Raw genomic sequence first — 20116 nt, 5'->3', positions numbered from 1 at the left:
GAATTGATGCAAAAGTTGCCTAGTTCCTGAAGCCCCAGTGATAACTAACCTGAAAGCCAGTGCAGTCTTACTTTTAGGTCCCAGGAAGAAGCCTCTCGAGCAGCTGCTATCCAGTCTACCCCTTCCACCAGTCAGCCAGCCAGGTCTTCAGCCGCCATCTCTGAAGACAAGTAGCTGGAGCAGAGACTTCCTTAAGACCTGCTGAAGAGGGGGGTACTGTAGTGCTGGCATCCCTCCAGGGAGTTATTGACCGCTCTGGCTTGTTTGCTTCCTCCCCTGAAGCCATCCACATGTGCTCCTGCTTCCTCATCCTCATGTCTCTCAGGAGTGTGCTTAGGGCACACACACACACACACAAAACGGTCCTCCTCTTAAAGGGCCAGCGCGCTATTCCAGCAAAAGCCTCTCAACCTATGGCTATGTATGTAAGGCACCCCTCCATTAGAGAAGGTGCCCGTGCAATACCTTTAGTTAATCAGTTATCAGTCTGCTGGCTAGTTAGGTGTCAGGTTCTGAGCTCCTGTCCTGTTATCCCTATGTCTGTCACCTGTACCTGCCTTCCTGTACTTATTTAATCTGCTGTGCCTGCCATACCGGTCATTACCCGCCTGCCGATCTGCTTTAGTCATCCCCCTTGTACCTGCATGGTTTTCATGCAGAGAATGAGTCGCAGCGATGAACAGTGACGGCATAAGTTTAGTTGCAGTCACAGCTGGAGTTTCCCATGGTCCTCCACCTGTGACCACAGGTACCTTGATTGACGTCACCGCTGATTGCTGAGGCTCCCCCTTTGCCTGAAGTTACAGGGGGCAGGCATGTTCTATGGCTACTCATTGTTACCTCAGATGTAGCAGAGCCAGGATTGTCGTGGAACCTCGTGGATTATGTCGGACCTGGGTGTTTCGGGGGTTAATAAAGTGGTGAAAGAGGATGTATTTTTCGTATGTTATGTCAAATAATTTTTTTTTCGGTGTTTGTCTTTATTTCTTTTCACTTACAGGTTAGTAATGGAGCGTCTCAGATGCCTTCCATTACTAATCTAGGGCTTAGTGGAAGCTGTGAGCTGCGATTAACAGTATGCCTGCAGCATACTGTTTCTAGACTACCAGAGAGTACCAGCCCCCAGCTGTCGGCTTTATCTTGGTTGGATACCAACATTGGGTGTCCCGCACGCAGTTTTTTTTAAATTATTTATTTAAATAAATAATATAAAAAAGTTGCATGCGGTTCCTCTTATTTTGATAGACAGCCAATATAGGCTCATGGCTATGAGCTACAGCCTGTAGTCGTATACTTTATTATGAATGGGTATCATAATATGAGGGACCCTACGCCAATCTTTTTAGATGGTGTCTCTCACTTTAATACGAGATTGCACGTTTCCCCACACATTTGGCTGATCTGATGAGCCAACATGTGCAGCTTACAGACGCGATTGGATTGGAGATCCACCAGTGCTTGGTAACCAGTTAAATCCTGTTGTTCTCTGACCACGGGATTTAACGCGTCATTCTCCGCGCAATTGGCTGATGTGATCACGGGGTGCCAATGGGTTATCATCTGGATCCTTTGGTTTTGGTACGTAGTATTACGCATCAATAATGCTAAGAAAGTTATAGTATCATTATATCCTGCAAATGGAGCCATCGTAAAAATAATACTGATACCTCGACACCACCAAAGTTGCCTTCCCCCCAACCTACCATCTTCTCCACATTACTCTGCAGAGTAGACTGCAAGTCTGGAGAACAGTGTCCTCTCTGTCTGTCACTGGTAGTTTTTTCATTGCAAGTTATATTTGATTTTTGTATGCAAACCCTTTTTCACATGTAACCACCATGGAATCAATAGTGTTCCGAAAAGAAATAATAATTCTAGTTGCATGATAGTGCATGTATCATCAAGAGGAGTAAAAAATCCATTGATGTCAAAACAGATAGAGGATACAACTAACTGCTTGGTAGAAATCAGAAGCAAACATGTAACGCATCCCTGCAATAGGTTAACAGTGTTGCCTTCAGATTGAGACCAACACAAGTGAGTATATTAATAGCAAAATATATAAATATGTGGCTTAGTACAGAAGGTCATAAATACCACATTACACGGTAGCTGTAAACTGAACTATTATTGAGCGCTAATAATTGCACATAAAGTATAAATCTTTTATTCTTCTGTCTGATGGGAATCAATATTTGTGATTGATACTTCTTCGTCTTAAGACATCACATAGTGCAATAAATCTTGTTAAGCCAGAAGAAGAACTATAAGTCTTCTAGCTCGCAGGCCTATACTCTGGATCTATAAAGAACCAAATAAAAGTGAACATAGAGGATTTCTTAAAAAAATAAAAACAAACACCCCTATAAAACACTTCCAATTTATACACAATGTTGACGAACACAAAGTTTCATTAGCTTTGGAGATATAACCATAATATGTTTTATAAGCAATGTTTTTAGATATTGACAAAGATTACATGTAAATGAATAAAGCAAAAAAAAATTAATTCCACTTATCAAAAATTAGTTAACATTTAATACTCACACCAAACTCCTTTACACCCCTTAGTGGTGTTTTTGCATAATTCCATAGTTTGATCATTGACACTTTGGTTGGTTGATCAAAAACAACATATATTCGATTAACCTAATAAAACAAAATGTCTCAATTACAAAAAGTTCACATTTTCACCACTTCAAGAGTTATTCCCAACTTTATAAGTGGGTATTGTCAGACAGGGCTAATACAAGCAATTTTGCAGTTTACCACTTAATTAAAATTTCCATCCGTTTTTGAGCTAAACACTTTTCTTTTGTTTACAATTTGTTGCCTTGGAGACAGACCATCACGTCTAGAAAGCTCAACAAGCATAGTCCTTACAAGCTCTTTTTTACTATGTCATTTATAATCACTGTTTTGCAGCTAGCCAAGATGGCAGGAGTGCACTGTAAACTCCTAATCCTGGACAACTTTGGCGCAATGCTTAGCAGCTAGAAAGCAGTGGTCCCTGCGCATGTCCTTATATACAGAATTCTAGAAAGTTGTATATAAGTGCCCAGGCCACTGTGTATACTATAAAAAACAGCTTTTATTATACTCACGTGTGGGACAGTCCGGTCCCATGGGCGTCGCTGGTCTTTTCTTGCCTCCTCTCTCTTCTTGCGATCGCCGTCCAATTTCTCTACTCCATGTTGATGATGCACCCTACATCATCCACACAGAGGCCTATATTGCACTCATGCGCACGTGCACTTTTCTCTCCCCTGCGGAGGACAGATAAAAGTATTGTAGTGTGCTTGCACTGGCGGTCTTTGACCTTTCCTGGAGCCTATGCATTACAGTACTTTGCTCTGCCCACACCAGGCCAGAGAGAAGTGTGCGTGCGCAGGAGTTCAATGGAGGACACTGTATGGATAACGTAGGATGCATCATCCACCCAAATCAGGAAAAGAGTATGGCGATCGCAAGAAGATGGGAGGCGCCGGACCAAGATCATTGACGACTATCGGACTGGACCACACCACAGGTGAGTATAGTAAAAGCTATTTTTTAGGTTATACAGAGCGGCCTGGGCACTTAGATACAGAATTCTAGAATTCTGCATATAATATATTCCTGTTAAACATTGTATACATTTATTCTAAAAACAAGATTCTATATTGTCTGATGGAGCTTTATAGCTAAGCATCATCTAAGAAATGAAACATTATCAATACTTTTATAAGAAATTAATGTGCATCACTTTGCGTTTTTAATGTCATTTTTTTCCTTAGATGCACTCACATTGCATAAAGCCCTGTCCTATCCAAATAGCAGAAAAGGTGCTTGTGTACAAGATGGCAGTTATCTTCTAATATACATTGTGAAGAATATAAGTAAATCTTTCGTAATACTAAATTTGGATATTCCAAGCCAGTGACCTAAACATAATGCCTCCACTCATTACTGGATGTAACTTACCAAGCCAGGAAGAATTGGAGAGAGCCACGCATGTCTACCGTCACTAGTGTCATTCACAGTGTCAATGAGCTTGTCCGGTGTTCTCACGTCTCCACACACACCTTCTAAAATATTTATACTTTCTGGGAAAGCAGCAATATCTAATAAAGAGTTAAAGAATTAAAAAAAAATAGACTTTGTGGAGTCGCATTGGAAAAATAGAGTTTCTTATCAACAGTTACAAAGTTTTACAGCATTATCCGACAACGACCAGAGAGGCTCACATCCGCATCAAAGAGAGAAGCTGATGACATTATAACCTGCTCACTTGCCGAGATGAATGCTAGATCAGTAGGCATTGTGCATGTGTTCTATTTTAATGAATATCACAAGTGAAAGTTACCTCCTGATCATGAACGCATATCAACAAGTGTGCGATTTGTAACATCACTCATTTCTGATGCAGATGTGAGCGGCTCTGGATGTTGCCGGATAATCCCTTAAAAGATAGCACTCCAGCAATCTTTTTGCACATGTTATGCATATTCGTACACAAAATTCTATCAATGCATTTATACTTTTTGAACCTTTGATTATGTCAACTGTGTTATCGGCCCTCAAGTCTTATGACTAGTCCAGTATAGGCTCTCCCATGTAGACAGGAGGTCAGTCTCTGACTTCCTGTAAACTACAGGATAACAGCATCAGACTGCCTGACAAATCACACACCTACTATCCACTCTTATACTATATGTTCACCATGAAGCTGAAGACATAATTTACACCTTTTAATAACAGCAGTGACATAGTAGTTGAGGTGATCTGTAGTTATAAAACTCCAGTAACTTACAATGAGTGATTGCTTTGTGTAGACTTCCTTGTTAGAAGCAGCTCTAGACTTCGTGATAAAGCTGACAGGAAGAAACTTATCAACAGTAGGCAGGTGAAACATGCTGCTATATCAAACAAACAGCTTTGCTATCGTATGCTATCCTATTCATTTGCATGAGAGTTAAGCTAAAATTGTGAGTAATAATATCGTGTTTTCCTGAAAATAAGACACTATCTTATATTTTTTTTGCCCCGAAAATGCACTAGGGTTTATTTCTGGGGTAGGGCTTAAGGGGGCTTTACACGGTAGCGAGCGATATCGGTACTGATATCACTAGCATGCGTACCCGCCCCCATCGTTTGTGCGACACAGGCATATCGCTACCCGTCACGCACAAAATCGCGCTCCCCCGTCACACCTGCCCTGCGACGTCGCTGTGGCCGGCGATCCGCCATCTTTCTAAAGGGCGGGTCGTGCGGCGTCACAGCGACGTCACACGGCAGCCGGCCAATAGAAGCAGAGGGGCAAAGATGAGCGGGACGTAACATCCCGCCCACCTCCTCCTTCCGCATTGGCAGGTAAGGAGATGTTCCTCGCTCCTGCGGTGTCACACACAGCGATGTGTGCTGCTGCAGGAACGAGGAACAACATCGCTAATGAGAGGTAAACGATTTTTTGTTTTAGGACGACCTCTCCGCGGCAAACGATTTTGGCCTCTTTTGCGATCGTTTTAGGTCGCACATAAGTGTCACACACTGCGATATCGTTAATGACGCCGGATGTGCGTCACTAACGATGTGACCCCGTCGATAAAACATTAACGATATCGTAGCGTGTAAAGCCCCCTTTACTCTCGGAGAAACATTGTTGGGGGAAAGTTTAACCCCCTCAAAAATGCAGATCCCCTTCCCAGGAGAATCATACTTACCATGCGTTCCACTGCAGGTCCTCGCGCTCCATTGCATTGCGTCTCAGGTTCAACTTCCGGCTAGAAGCAATCGATATTGCCAGATGTGGTGAGTGTGTGTGTGTGTGCAATCTGATGTGTCATTGTGTGTGCAATCTGATGTGTCATTGTGTGTGCAAACTGATGTGTGTGCGATCTGATGTGTGTGGGGTGTGCGATCTGATGTGTGTGGGGTGTGCGATCTGATGTGTGGGGGGTGTGCGATCTGATGTGTGGGGGGGTGTGCGATCTGATGTGGGGGGGGTGCGATCTGATGTGGGGGGGTGTGCGATAAGCAGTGTATGATCTAAATTGTGTGGGTGAGCGATCTAATGTTTGTGGGTGAGCAATCAGGTGTGTGTGCGATTTGAAGTGTGTGAGTATATGATCTGAAGTGTGTACGATCTGATGTGTGCGTGATCTGATGTGTGTGGGTGCGCGATCTGATGTGTTTGTGTGTGCGAGATCTGATGTGTGTGCCATCTGATGTGTGTGGGTGCGCGATCTGATGTGTGTGCGATCTGATGTGTGTGGGTGCACAATCTGATGTGTGCGTGATCTGATGTGTGTGGGTGCGCGATCTGATGTGTGCGCGATCTGATGTGTGTGGGTGCGCAATCTGATGTGTGTGGGTGCGCAATCTCATGTAGCGCGATCTGATGTGTGTGGGTGTGTGTTCCACTGCAGGTCCTCCCGTTTGGCGCCTGGTGAATATAATTGTGGGGTCTTCTGTCTGTCTTCTCTTTTTACAGGTGTCTGCTTTCTATAATGAAGTGTCCTACCGTATTGTTTAACTTTTCTAGCTGACTCTTCATTATTGAACTATGACTAGGTCTTATTTTTGGGGTAGGGCTTATATTTAAGCCTTACGCTGTAAGGCTATGTGCGCACTTACCGGATTTTGCCGCAGATTTTTTGCGGTTTTGCTGCATGTTTCGCTGCAGAAAATGTTCATAACATCTCTGCAGTGAATCACCAGCAAAACCTATGGGCAAAAAAAATCCTGTGCGCACTAGGCGGAATTTGACAGCTGCATGTTTTGCTGCGGGATTCCCGCAGCAAAAACAATTGCATGTCAATTCTTTTCCGCACGTCGCTGCGGGATTTCACTACATTGACTCCAATGTTAATCGTGAAATCCCGCAGGGAATAACTCAGGCAGCAAATTCTGTGCGGTTCACTGCGTTTTCCTGCGTTATTCCCTGCGGTATTTCGCGGTTTACCTCCGGTAATGTACATCGCCTGTCAGCGGTTTTGCTGGGAAGTGATGTCATTACAGGAAGAGGAAGCCGTGCAGAGAGTAAACACACACACAGATCACACATACAAACATCACAGACATAGATCACAGACACAGGACACATAGAACACACATAGAAAGAAAACGGAAATATAGAAAACAAAGAACGTGGGCTCCGCTGTATATTTACCATCCAGCCGAGGTAAGCACACAGCGGCGGCCCGGTATTCTCAGGCTGGGGAGGGAGAGGGGCAGGGTTAATGTCCCCCGCCTCACTCCCACCTCCTGCAGCCGAGAATATCAGCCGCAGCTGCCCCGGGACTGTCGCATGCATTATGCGGCAGCACTGGCGTGTCCCCGGCTCTTCCTGCCGCCGTGTAGCAGTGGCGGTCAGGGTAATACAAGGGGTTAATGGTGGCGGATCACCGCCATTAACTCCAGGCTTGATCATGGCAGCGTCTATGAGACAGCTGACATGATCAAGCCGTAAGTAAAGTGAATAAAACACAGACACCGAAAAATCCTTTATTTTAAATAAAACAAACTAGCCTCGTTCACCATTTTATTAACCCCTCCCGCACCAAAGCTCCGGCGTAATCCACAGGTCCTGCGCTGCTTACATCCAGCCGCGACTGACGCAAACACTGCTGAATGAATGCAGCAGACAGCAGAGGTAATTACCGGTCATTTCCCACGGCCGGTAATGTGAACTCACTGCCGACCGTGGGAAATGTAGCGATCTGTCCTCTATCTATCTATCTATCCCTCTATCTATTCTTCTGTCTATCTATCTACTATCTCAGAATTAAAAGACTTTTTTTTTTTTTTTCAATGTGCTTTATTGCATTGAATGCAATAAAGCACATCCCAACCCGCACGCGGCAAAACCACGGCAATACCGCGAACAATACCGCGGTGAAACCGCAGCAAACCGCATTCGGTTTTCGGGTGCGGTTTGCCGCGGTTTTTTACCGCGGGTGCGGTAATCTTTGAATACCTGCGGAATTTTCTTGAGAAAATTCCATTTTCCAGTGCGCACAGGGCCTAAACGCTGAAAATTCCTGCTAGGACTTATTTTTGAGTAGGTCTTATTTTTGGGGAAACACCATAGTAACAAAAGATGAAAATACCCTTATAGGGGTTTATACTACTTGAAAATACTGTATTACTATATGTTATTAACTGTTATCTGTATTCATGAAAGCATAAATGACAACACTGGGACATTGTTAGGCAGAACAGCTTTTTGCGCGTCTATACAAATATGCAGGGATAACAGTTCACATTTAGTAGGTAGCATACACTGTTTAAATGCTTGACAGGATGTAATACATATAATGAGAAAATGTGAAGAGAAACTTTGGTGCACGGTTCTCTTACAAAACACAGGACACAATTCATGACAGCTTTTCTGTCTTCCATGTTAGAACTTATACATCCAAGGCATTTTCTGTTAAACTAATTTCACTGAAACAAAAGTAACGGCAACAATAACACCACTGTTCAGTTGGAAAAGCAAATCTAGAATGTATTTTCAAAGACTCAATTGGTTGCTGTGAATATAACACACTAACGAAGATGACGAAGGTCATTGTTACTATATAATAGAAAACGAGTGGTAGTAAGTGCATGGGAACATCATTTGTACGGAATATACATATAATAGGAAGTCATCAAAAAGGTTCAGCGTCCTTATGTACGAGAGCAGAAATCTGCCATTATTACCACATTCAGCAGTTGGAATGACAGTGGCTGTTAGCTGCATTAAAGTTCAGATGATCAAAAGTTGTACAAATACTTAAGGCTCTATTTGCACGGTGTTATTTCCCTCCATTAAAAGCATATCCTAGAAAAGTTACAACAAACAGTATAGATTTAGCAGATGGCATTACAAACTCCATACAAATATAGAAGTTAAAGGGAATTTATCACCAGGTTTTTGCCACCTAATCCAAGAGCATCATAATGTAGAGACAGAGACCCTGATTCCAGCGGTGTGTCACATACTGTTCTGCTTAGTGTAGTTTTGATAAAATCACTGTTTAATCAGCAGATTATCATTAGCGGACTACTTGGCCTCCTGCCAGGTAGTCAAGTATATTCATAGACTCTGCATAACCCCTCCCCCTCCACCGATTGGCAGATTTCTATGTGGACTTTACATGGACAAAAAGGTGCAAATCATTCTTGTGGATAGGGATATAAAGCTCATATTCTAATAACTGCTAGATCTGCAGCAAAGAAAACTGTGATTTTATTAAAATGACAGCAAGCAACCCTACAAGTGACTTTGCTGGAATCAGGGTCTCTGTCTGTACATTATGCTGCTCTCAGATGGGGTAGCAAGAATCTGATGACAGATTCCCATTAATGGTAAGGACTAGGGATGAGTGAATCCGAACACAAACTTACGAACTTTTCACAGAAGTCAGTGTTCGGAGTTCAAGTGCCGTTTGAATGTGGAATAAAGTTTGCTGAAAGGCTTTAGGGCAGCCAATAAACAGGCTTTGCGGCATGGGGAAGATGCCTGTACGCTAGAGTTGAGCGCGGTTCGTGGTTCTCCAGTTTGCGGTTCGAGTGATTTTGGGGGCTGTTCTAGATCGAACTAGAACTCGAGCTTTTTGCTAAAAGCTTGATAGTTCTAGTTACGTTCGAGAACGGTTCTAGCAGCAAAAAGCCAAGCTAATTACTAGCTGACTTTTCACTGTAATAGTGTAAGTCACTCTGTGACTCACACTGTTATGAAATTTCAGCGTATGAGGTGTGGGAACAGCGCATTCAGATCACTGCTGCTGGTATAATGGCGATCGCCATTTTTTTTTTCCCCTTGTCTTCCTTCCTTAAGCGCGCGTGTAGTGGGGCGGGCCAGCATGTCAGCCAATCTCAGACACACACACAGCTAAGTGGACTTTTTGCCAGAGAAGCAAGGGCATGTGTCACAGGCTGTCCATGTCACATGTCCCTGCATTATAAAAACGGTTATCTGCCCGTCTGGACGCCATTATCTGCCTTCTGCGTCTGGGTGTCAGTCACCGCTGGCGCAGTTCCTGTCTCCGATACTGCTGTGTACGCTCTACACACAGGGCTATGCAGAATAGGGATAAAAGTTTTTTTCAGCCCTTGTAAGGGCTAATTACAGCAGGCTCAGAGCCATAGGTGACAGTCAGGTCCGTGGAAACAGTTTTTAACAGCTACAGATAAGAGCGTCTGTGTAGCTAAGGTCAGGGAGTTCCTTGCTGCATTTCACCATTAGGAGGGATAGAAAATGAGGCTTCCTTTCCTCTACACTAACCCACAACCCGGCCACTGTACCCTCCTGCCCTTTGCAAACTCAAGCTCATAGTTACTAAGCCATTATACTAGCAAACACTGAGGAAACTTAGTGGCATCCTAAAAGTGGCTGTTGGACTTCATTAGTGTCCCACTGGTGCAAAGATATTTGCAGCACCTCTGCATTGCACACTCAAACTCATTTTTACTAAGCTATTATACTAGCAAACTGTGCTGCCAGTTTAAGGGCCATAGTTGCATTGTCCGGGATAGTTATTGTTGTTTATTCTGCTGTCAATAAAGGTAGACCACCGCTGCAATCTACACCACCTCTCAATTTTTACTAACACATTTTAAGTGCACAATCTTGTCGCAATATAAATGAGTGGCAAAATGACAGATGCTGGTGGAAAGGGGAACAGGCGTGTTGGAAAAGGAAAAAAAGTTTGTGTCCGTGGGGAAGGTGGCAAAGCTCCATTAACATCTGTTGAAGATAGGCCATCTTCCAGCAAAAGTAAGATGTCTACTACTTTCCGTCGACAATCAGATGTGCTCCCTTTTTAACGAACACGAACAACTGGAACAAAGGTAGATGATGGCCAAAACAAGAAAATGCTTGAATTGATCTCAAGTGGTCCAACAAGTGCCCTCTCTGCCACCTCAACTACCGCATCCAAAAAACACCAGTCCTCGAAGTTGTCATCCCAATCACACTTGCTTTCTCCCAGCTCTCAAGTCTCCATCTGCCCTGCACAGTATGGTGGAACAGAGATGGCTGAGTCTGCAGAGCTGTTCAGTCACACTATAGCCTGGGAATCAGAGGTCTGCTCTCAAGCTACAGTGAGTACAGACCAGGAAATGGTCTGCAGTGATGCCCAGAACCTTTGTGACTCTGATTCAGGCCGTGATGACCAAGTTTCTGAGCATAATGTTGACCCTTATTCACAAACTGAAACACCTGTTGTAATAGACAATGAGGAACATACTGATGACGATGAGACGCAGATACCAGATTGGGATGACAACTTAAATATTCGTTTAGGGCAGGAAGAGGCTCGGTCTGAGGGGGAGGGGAGTGCAAATACAACGCTTGATGAGGAAGTTCTAGATCCCACCTACTGTTAACCCACAGTCAGGCACTGGAGGAGGTCAACAGAGGCGGTGGAGGAGGATGCTACTGACAACGAAGTTACGTTGCGCCTTCCTGGACAGAGGAGGAGTACTGGTAGCACGTCTACAACTGCATCCTCAGCCACCACTCTGCCTCTGAGCACCAGTCGGGGGGGCTCAGCAGGTCGCATGCAGTCTAAGCCTTGCCTAGCCTGGTCCTTTTTTGACCTTGCAAAGGATCGCCCAAATCATGTGATCTGTAAAATTTGTCAGGATCTGTAAGTAGAGGCCAAAACCTCAGCAGTTTGACAACTTCTTCCACGAATCGTCACATGAATAAATATCATATGTCCCAGTGGGAAGCTCACCGTGCTGCAATGCGGCCTAGAGGAGCGAACCATCCACCGCCTGCCCCTTCCAGTGCATCCGCGCGCTCATCATCTTCTAGGACTGTGGGGACAGCTGTCACACCTGGTTTTCCACGCACAACTTCCACCACTGTAACCGCAACAGGCAGTTTGCTTGGTAGGTCGTCAGTTGGTTTGGAAGGGGAAACAAGTGCGTGTGTACAGCTCTCTCAGACATCGATAGCATCAACGTTGGATGAAGGCAACATCATGTCTACGCCTGCACTTTCCTCACAAACCTGCATTTTTTCAGGGATACCCTACTCACCACCGTCTACACACAGCAGCCAGATCTCTGTCCCTCAGATGTGGACAAATAAAAGGCCATTTCCTGTGACCCATGGCAAAGCTAAGAGGTTGACTTTATCCCTCTGTAAGCTCTTGGCTACCGAAATGCTGCCTTTCCTCCTGGTGGACACACAGGATTTTAGAGACCTTATGTCTGTCGCTGTGCCCCAGTACCAGATGCCCAGTTACCACTACTTCTCTAAGAAAGGTGTGCCTGCGCTACACCAGCATGTCGCACACAACATCACCGCTTCCTTGAGAAACTCTATGTGTGAACGGGTGCATTTCACCACCGATACTTGGACCAGTAAGCATGGACAGGGACGTTACATGTCGCTGACTGGGCACTGGGTAACTATGGTGATAGATGGTGAAGGATCTGCTGCACAAGTCTTGCCGTCCCCACGACTTGGGCATCAATCGTCTGTCAGTCCAAGTTCCTCCACTGCTTCTGCCTCCTCAATCTCATCTGGGTCCTCCACCTCTGCCCCAAGCCTGCCTGGTCAGGCCACCAGCGTTGGAACTGGGCAGAAGGAATCATTATTATGCTGGCAGCAGAGCGCAACGGCATCAGGCGGTCTTTAACTTGAAATGTCTTGGAAATAAGAGTCACACAGCGGCTGAGTTGTGGGCAGCTCTGGAGACTGAGTTTGGTAAATGGTTGTCTCCACTCAACCTGCAGCCTGGTAAGGCCGTGTGCTACAATGCTGCAAACCTGGGTGCGGCCCTTCGCCTGGGCAAGGTGACACACGTGCCTTGTATGGCTCACATGTTGAACCTTGTTGTCCAGCAATTTTTAACACACTATCCCGGCCTAGATGGCTTCTGAACAGGGCACGAAAACTGTCTGCTCACTTCCGCCGTTCATCCGCCGCAGCTGAGCGACTTGCATCGCTCCAGAAGTCTTTTGGCCTGCCGGTTCATCGCCTGAAATGCGATGTGCTGACACGCTGGAATTCGACTCTCCACATGTTACAGCGACTGTGGCAGCACCGCCGAGCCCTGGAGCAATACGTCATGACGTATAGCTTGGGCCAACGAGATGCAGAGATGGGGCAGATCACCCTGATGGAGTGGTCTCACATCAAGGACCTATGCACCCTTCTGCACAGTTTCGACATGGCGACGAATATGTTTAGCGCTGACAATGCCATTATCAGCATGACAATTCCAGTCATTTACATGCTGGAGCACACGCTAAACACTATTCAGAGTCAGGGGGTGGGACAATAGGAAGGGGAGGAACTACAGGAGGATTCATATGCGCAAGGGACAACAACATTACCAAGGTCCAGACGTTCATCATCACCAAGGCGGAAGGCATGGGACCATGGGGGACAAGGATCAACAAGGGTGCATGGTAGCAGGCGAAATGTTGAGGAAGGTGCAGGAGAACATGATGAAATGGAGGACGAACTGTCCATGGACATGGAAGACTCAGTGGATGAGGGAGACCTTGGTCAAATTTGAGTTGAAAGAGGTTGGGGGGAGATGTCAGAGGAAGAAAGAACGGTTAGCACCGCTATGCCACAAACACAGCGTGGACTTGGTCCGCATGGCTGTGCCAGACACATGAGTGCCTTCTTGCTGCACTACCTCCAACATGACCCTCGTATTTTCAAAATTAGAAGTGATGATGAGTACTGGCTTGCCACACTATTAGATCCCCGGTACAAGTCCAAATTTTGTGACATAATTCTAGCCATAGAAAGGGACGCACGTATGCAGGAGTATCAGCAAAAGCTGTTACTCGATCTTAACTCGGCTTTTCCACCAAACACCCGTGGTGCACGGAGTGAATCTCCCAGTTTTAACTTGACAAACATGGGACGGTCTCGTCATCTTCAACAGTCTACCCGTACCAGCAGCACCGTATCTGGTGCTGGTAACAGCAATTTTGTTGAATCTTTTCATAATTTTTTTAGACCATCCTTTGCAAGGCCACCAGAGACAACAAGTCTGACACATAGTCAATGGCTGGAGAGGATGATACAGGAGTATCTCCAAATGAACATCGATGCCATGACTTTGCAAATGGAGCCTTGCTCATTTTGGGCTTCAAATCTTGAAAAATGGCCAGAGCTCTCCACTTACGCCTTGGAGATCTTTTCGTGTCCAGCTGCCAGCGTTGTCTCTGAACGGGTCTTCAGTGCTGCTGGGTGTGTGCTGACAGATAAGCGCACGCGTCTGTCCAGTGACAATGTGGACAGACTAACGTTCATCAAAATGAACAAGTCATGGATCCGCAAGGACTTTACTACCCCTGTGTCATCCTGGGGAGAGTAAATGCTTGTGTATTTTGAATGTGCTTGATGCAAATCTACCTGTGAAGTGTACAACTGGGGCACAAGTGCTGCCACTGAAGGGGTAGGTGTCTGTGTGGCCCAATTTTTGGAAAAAAGGGAGACTTCGCTTGGAGTAAGCCTTGCTTGCTGTGTTTTTAAAAAGGAGCCAAGATGAACAAGTCATGTTTCAGCAAAGACTTTGCTACCTATCCCGGTGTTTTACATGATTATAGAAGGGCATGCCATGCCTGTCTCGTCCTCTGTTTCCTCGTTACGCTGTTTTGTTTTCGCATGAGAATTTGTTCTTGTCACTTTCCCATGTGTTTGTGTTGTGATGTGAGTTGTTTGTCACCTTTTGGACACCTTTGAGGGTGTTTTCTAGGTGTTTTTTTATGTGTTTGTGATTGCCTCCCATTGTTTCCTATGTGGTTCGAGTGGTTCGCCGAATCGGTTTGCCGAACCGAACGCGAACCAGACCTCGGTTGGGCGAACCGAGCTCGAGCCGAACCGCGACCGGTCCGCTCATCTCTACTGTACGCTACTGTGAAGAGTAAATAAAATAAACAATTACAATTGCCCTTCTCTTGCCCCAATTTTGCAGCCCCCTAGCCTGTACTAGAACCATTTTACAGCACCAAAGTTTGGGTCCCCATTGACTTATATGGGGATCGGGGATAAGACCAGGTTCCAAACTAAACTTTTAACTAAAGTCTGGCCAAACCTGTCAAACCCGAAACATCCATGGGTCCATTCATCCCTAGTAAGGACAATATATTTGCACTGTTTACAGAATTAAAATCGCAAATGGGAACAAATGACAATTTCTGGTTATTTACACAAAAATTCACTACTCTACATGGATTTTGCCGACTACAAAATGATCTGTATGAAGTTTGGGGTGCCGAATTCAAAAATCAAATCCGTTTCCTCCAGTCACATCTGTTTTTTTCAGCAAAACACTGTTTACTAAAAGACTCTTACAGTAATATTGTTATATATAATTTAAATGATATTATATAGCTATGCTAAAAAACAAATGCTGACTATGCAATCTGTAAAAAAATTGTTTAAAAGAACAGAGAGTCCTCAGTGGTTGATACCTTTTAATGGCTAACTGAAAAGATGGTAATAATTGCAAGCTTTCGAGACTACTCAGGTCTCTTCATCAGGCATCGTATAACACAAAATCTGAAGAGTCACATATTTATACACAACAGGACTTAGAATAGTGCAGTAAAAAAAAAAAAAAAAAAAAAAAAAAAAAGAACAAGTTATATGAAACAGAACTATCTCTATGGCAGGGGGACAAGCTGTTCTAGCCATAAATACTGCTGCAGTTCAGTGTGAAAGTTTTATTGTCCTTTGATAAGGGTCTGGTCCAGGGCTGTGACACGCTCGGATGGTCAGAGGAGCACATCTTTTAACTGATGTTTTAACTGATGTAAAAAGACATGAATCCATGAGACACATTCATTCCTTCTCTGAATGTGTCAAAGGTCATCATAAGTTTGTACTCCCATAGTCTCCTGTCTCTCTGGGACTTGAAGTTTCCTTTCAATACCAGCAATTTCATGTCCATGATGCTGTGGTCTGGGTTACAAAAATGTTTGGCCACAGGTAGATCCATCCTTTTTTCTTTTTTTCTTTTTTTCTTCTCTAATTGTGTGGCGGTGAGAATTCATCCTTGTCCTGAGCTGTTGTCCGGTCTCCCCTACATACAGACCCCCAGTTGGACATTTGGTACATATAATTAAGTACACCACATTGGTTGTGGTGCAGCTGAACGTACCTGGGATCTTGTAGTCCTGATGTGATCTGGGAATCTTTATCTTGTCCGTTGTCATTATTAATGGACAGGTCTTGCATTTTTTCTGGTTGCAGGGAAATGTTCCTGTTGGTGTTGGAGAGGACAGGGAGCTTCTGACAATGATGCTTCTTAGATTTGGGGGCTGTCTAAAACACAGAAGTGGGGGGTCTGGAAAAATAGATTTTAACCGGGCATCTTTTTGCAGTAATGGTTGTAGTTTCCGTGCAGCTCCTCTAAACACCTCCAGATGTGGATTGTAGGTGACTACAAGAGGGACCCGGTTGTTCTCTTCTTTGGTTTTATAATGTAGAAGATGGTTTCTTGATATTCTGGTGGCTCTTATAATCTGGTTTTCAATTGTTCTTGGGTGGTAGCCTTGATTCAAAAAGGTTTTTCTGAGGCCCTCAAGGTGATTGTCTCTATCTGTACTGTTGGAACATATCCGATTGTACCTGATAGCCTGGCTGTATACAATAGAGTTTTTTATGTGTTTTGGATGAAAACTGTCCCATTTCAGGTATGTTGGACGGTCAATTGGCTTCTTGTACAGGGATGTCTGTATTTCATTGTTCCGTAGTTTAATGATGGTGTCCAAGAAGTTGATTTCCGTGCAGGAGTAGTTGAGTGTTAGGTTGATGGTGGGATGAAACTGATTAAATTGTTCATGGAAGGTCTTCAGCTGCTCCTCAGACTCTGTCCAGATGATTAAAATATCATCAATGTAACGGTAGTAGGCCAGAGGCCTGACAGGACAAGAGGATAAAAAGTCACTCTCAAGCTTGGCCATGAAAAGATTTGCATATTGTGGTGCCATTTTGCTTCCCATTGCAGTCCCAGTCTCCTGTAGATATATGTCATTGTCAAATTCAAAGTAATTATGGGTGAGGATAAATTTTGTAAGCTTCACCACAGAATTGGCATCAGTTCCTGTATTTTCCAGGAAAATTTTGCAAGCATTTAATCCATCCTGGTGTGGAATATTCGAGTACAAGGATTCCACATCCATGGTGGCAAGGATGGTTCCCTCTGGAAGAGGACCTATTGCTGATAGTTTTTTCAATAGGTCAGTAGTGTCCTGGATGTAGCTGGTTGTATCCCTTACCAAGGGTTTAAGGATACCCTCTACCCATCCAGAGACTTGTTCAGTGAGGGTGCCCACACATGAAATGATGGGTCTTCCTGGGTTTCCAGATTTGTGAATTTTGGGAAGCATGTAGAATGTGCCTATTCTTGGACTCACCGGTATCAGTTCATCAGTTCTTATGGATATGTCAGGCAGACAAGAGGCCAACTTGTTAAGTTCCTTGTAATAGTCCTGTGTAGGGTCAGACTCCAATTTCTTATAGTAGCGTGTGTCCATCAGTTGTCTGTGTGCTTCCTTCATGTAGTCTGATTTGTTCATCATGACTATTGCACCCCCCTTGTCTGCAGGTTTAATGATGATTTCTTTGTTGGTTTTCAAAGATTTTATGGCCCTTCTCTCCTGGGCACTGATGTTGGATGGTTGCCTCCTGTGTGTGTCTAGGAAAGTGGATTTTACCAAATGTCTGAAAGTGTCTATATAGTTATCCAGATGAGGGTTGCGTCCTGGTGGAGGTGTCCAATCTGATCTTTTCCTGGTTGTCAAGATCCGTCTTCCTTCAGTCTGGGAGGATTCTGAAACATCTGCATCGCTAAAATATTCCCTCAGACGTAGTCTCCTGAAGTAATCTTCCATGTCGCTGCAGAGTTCAATTTTGTCTAGAGCTTTAGTCGGACAAAATGAGAGTCCTCTAGAAAGCACAGCAACTTCCATTTTGTTTGGTTTGTAATCCGAGAGATTGATAACACAGTTAGATGCTTTTGTGCCTTGAATGGACTTGGTTTCCAAGTTGTCAGGTTTTGGCTTTGTTCTCCACCTGTTTGTATTAAGTCCTGTATAACTAATAGGAATACTGCTTAATAAGTAGTTGAAAATTGCTGATCGGAGTTTATGGCCATATAATGAGCATGAAAACTGATGGTAGCATTAAGGTCAAGAGGCTTTCAAGTTGCAGCTGTTAAAAAAGTTTTGATTGATTATGTCATTCAACACTAGAAAAGCTCATGGATAGTGCAGGAATGATCCTGAGATATTCTGCCATATTTGTGACTGTTTTACAATATTGAAACACAAGGCAAATATATGTGACTTTGAGCGTAAAGCTTATCATTCATATTTCAGGGTTAAACTATGTGACCAGGAAAAACGTTTGGCACTGCGTAAAGTATGCAGGATATGTATTGAAAACCTGAGACAGTGGACTAGGGGTCAGAGAAAAAGTTTCAGCTTTCTTGTTTATATCATGACAAACCTGATCAAAACTATCCAAAGCATCCAAAATGAGAAAATTTCTGCCTAAGAATTAAAATTCTCAAAAATATTGTGCTCTTGGCTAGACGATAGTCTTAAGGGTGCTTTACACGCTGCGACATCGCTACCAATATATCGTCGGGGTCACGTCGTTAGTGACGCACATCCGGCGCCGGTAGCAACATCGCAGCATGTGACACCAAGGAGCAACGATCGCAAAATTGTTCAAAAATGGTGATCGTTGACACGTCACTCCTCTCCTTAATATCGCTGCTGCTGGTACGATGTTGTTCGTCGTTCCTGCGGCATCACACATCGCTGTGTGACACCGCAGGAACGAGGAACATCTACTTACCTGCGTCCACCGGCAATGCGGAAGGAAGGAGGTGGGCGGGATGTTACGTCCCGCTCATCTCCGCTTCTATTGGCCGGCCACTTAGTGACGCCGCTGTGATGCCGAACACACCTCCCCCTTGAAGGAGGGATTGTTCGGCGGTCTCAGCAACGTCACTGACAAGGTATGTGCATGTGACGCTGCCGTAGCAATAATGTTCGCTACGGCAGCGAGCACCAAATGTCGCACGTATGACGGAGGTGGGTGCTATCGCGGTTGACATCGCTAGCGATGTCGCAGCGTGTAAAGCACCCTTTAGTGTTTGCATGAAACAAATCTATTATGTGCTATGGCTTCTTTAGAACTTCTTATTACCCCTGATATATAACTTCAAAACCTTTAAATACTTGTCACTAATGAAAAAAAGTAGATTTTGGGTACTCACCGTAAAATCTCTTTCTTGGAGCCTTCATTAGAAGACACAGAGACCATGGGTTGTATGCTGCTGCCACTAGGAGGCGACACTAAGCAAAAAAAGGTAAACTCCTCCTATGCAGTATACACCCACCAACTGGCAATCATTCCTCAGTTAGTGAGAAAGCAATAGGAGACAACAAGAAAGAACGAACAATCTTACAGAAGTGAACATTAGAATCAACATTCAACAGTAACATGTAACCAACACAAGGGCGGGTGCTGTGTCCGCCAATGAAGGCTCCAAGAAAGAGATTTTACGGTGAGTACCCAAAATCTACTTTTCTTTATCGCTTCATTGGGGGACACAGAGACCATGGGACGTCCTAAAGCAGTCCCACGGGTGGGTCTATTGTTACTCTCAGGGCTGACCTCGGTCCACTGCAGCCTGCAGAACGCGTCTACTGAGGCTTGCATCACAGGATGCGAAAGTGTGAACCCTGTAGAACTTCATGAAAGTGTGGAGTGAAGACTAGGTTGCAGCCTTGCAAAGCTGCAACGCTGGAGCGTGGTGATGGACCGCCCAAGAGGCTCCCACCGCCCTGGTGGAATGGGCCGTAATCCTGAGTGGGCGCGCTCTGCCCCTTACCCGGTATGCTTCTAGTATGGCAGAACGGATCCATCGCGCAATGGAGGACTTGGAAGCGGGGAGGCCTCTGCGCGGACCGGATGGAAGCACGAATAGAGAATCTGACCTTCTGAAATGAGACGTCCTGGAAATGTACAGGCGGAGGGCTCTGACCAAGTCCAGCTTGTGGAGAAGAATCTCACGAGGGTGAGACGGGTTCGGGCAAAAGGAGGGAAGAACAATGTCTTCGTTAAGGTGGAAAGAGGAGACCACCTTCAGAA

At 44.7% G+C, this 20116-nt stretch overlaps 1 protein-coding gene across 2 annotated transcripts in view; it reads right to left on the bottom strand.

Annotated features, from left to right (window-relative positions):
- KATNIP (katanin interacting protein) overlaps nt 1-20116 on the bottom strand; it is a 379833-nt gene that overhangs the window by 35216 nt on the left and 324501 nt on the right. For both annotated transcript variants that reach the window (XM_075317875.1, XM_075317876.1), the window contains 2 exons: nt 3964-4103; nt 2548-2649 (listed from right to left, as the gene is read on the bottom strand). In XM_075317875.1, the coding sequence (XP_075173990.1) occupies nt 2548-2649; nt 3964-4103 (242 nt within the window). The remainder of the gene's footprint in view (nt 1-2547; nt 2650-3963; nt 4104-20116) is intronic.

The sequence above is a fragment of the Anomaloglossus baeobatrachus genome, chromosome 7 (genome assembly GCF_048569485.1).
Source record: "Anomaloglossus baeobatrachus isolate aAnoBae1 chromosome 7, aAnoBae1.hap1, whole genome shotgun sequence".
In the NCBI taxonomy this organism is placed as follows: Eukaryota; Metazoa; Chordata; class Amphibia; order Anura; family Aromobatidae; genus Anomaloglossus; species Anomaloglossus baeobatrachus.
The sequence above is the reverse complement of the archived record's forward strand: the minus strand, read 5'-3'. Positions and strand labels throughout refer to the sequence as shown.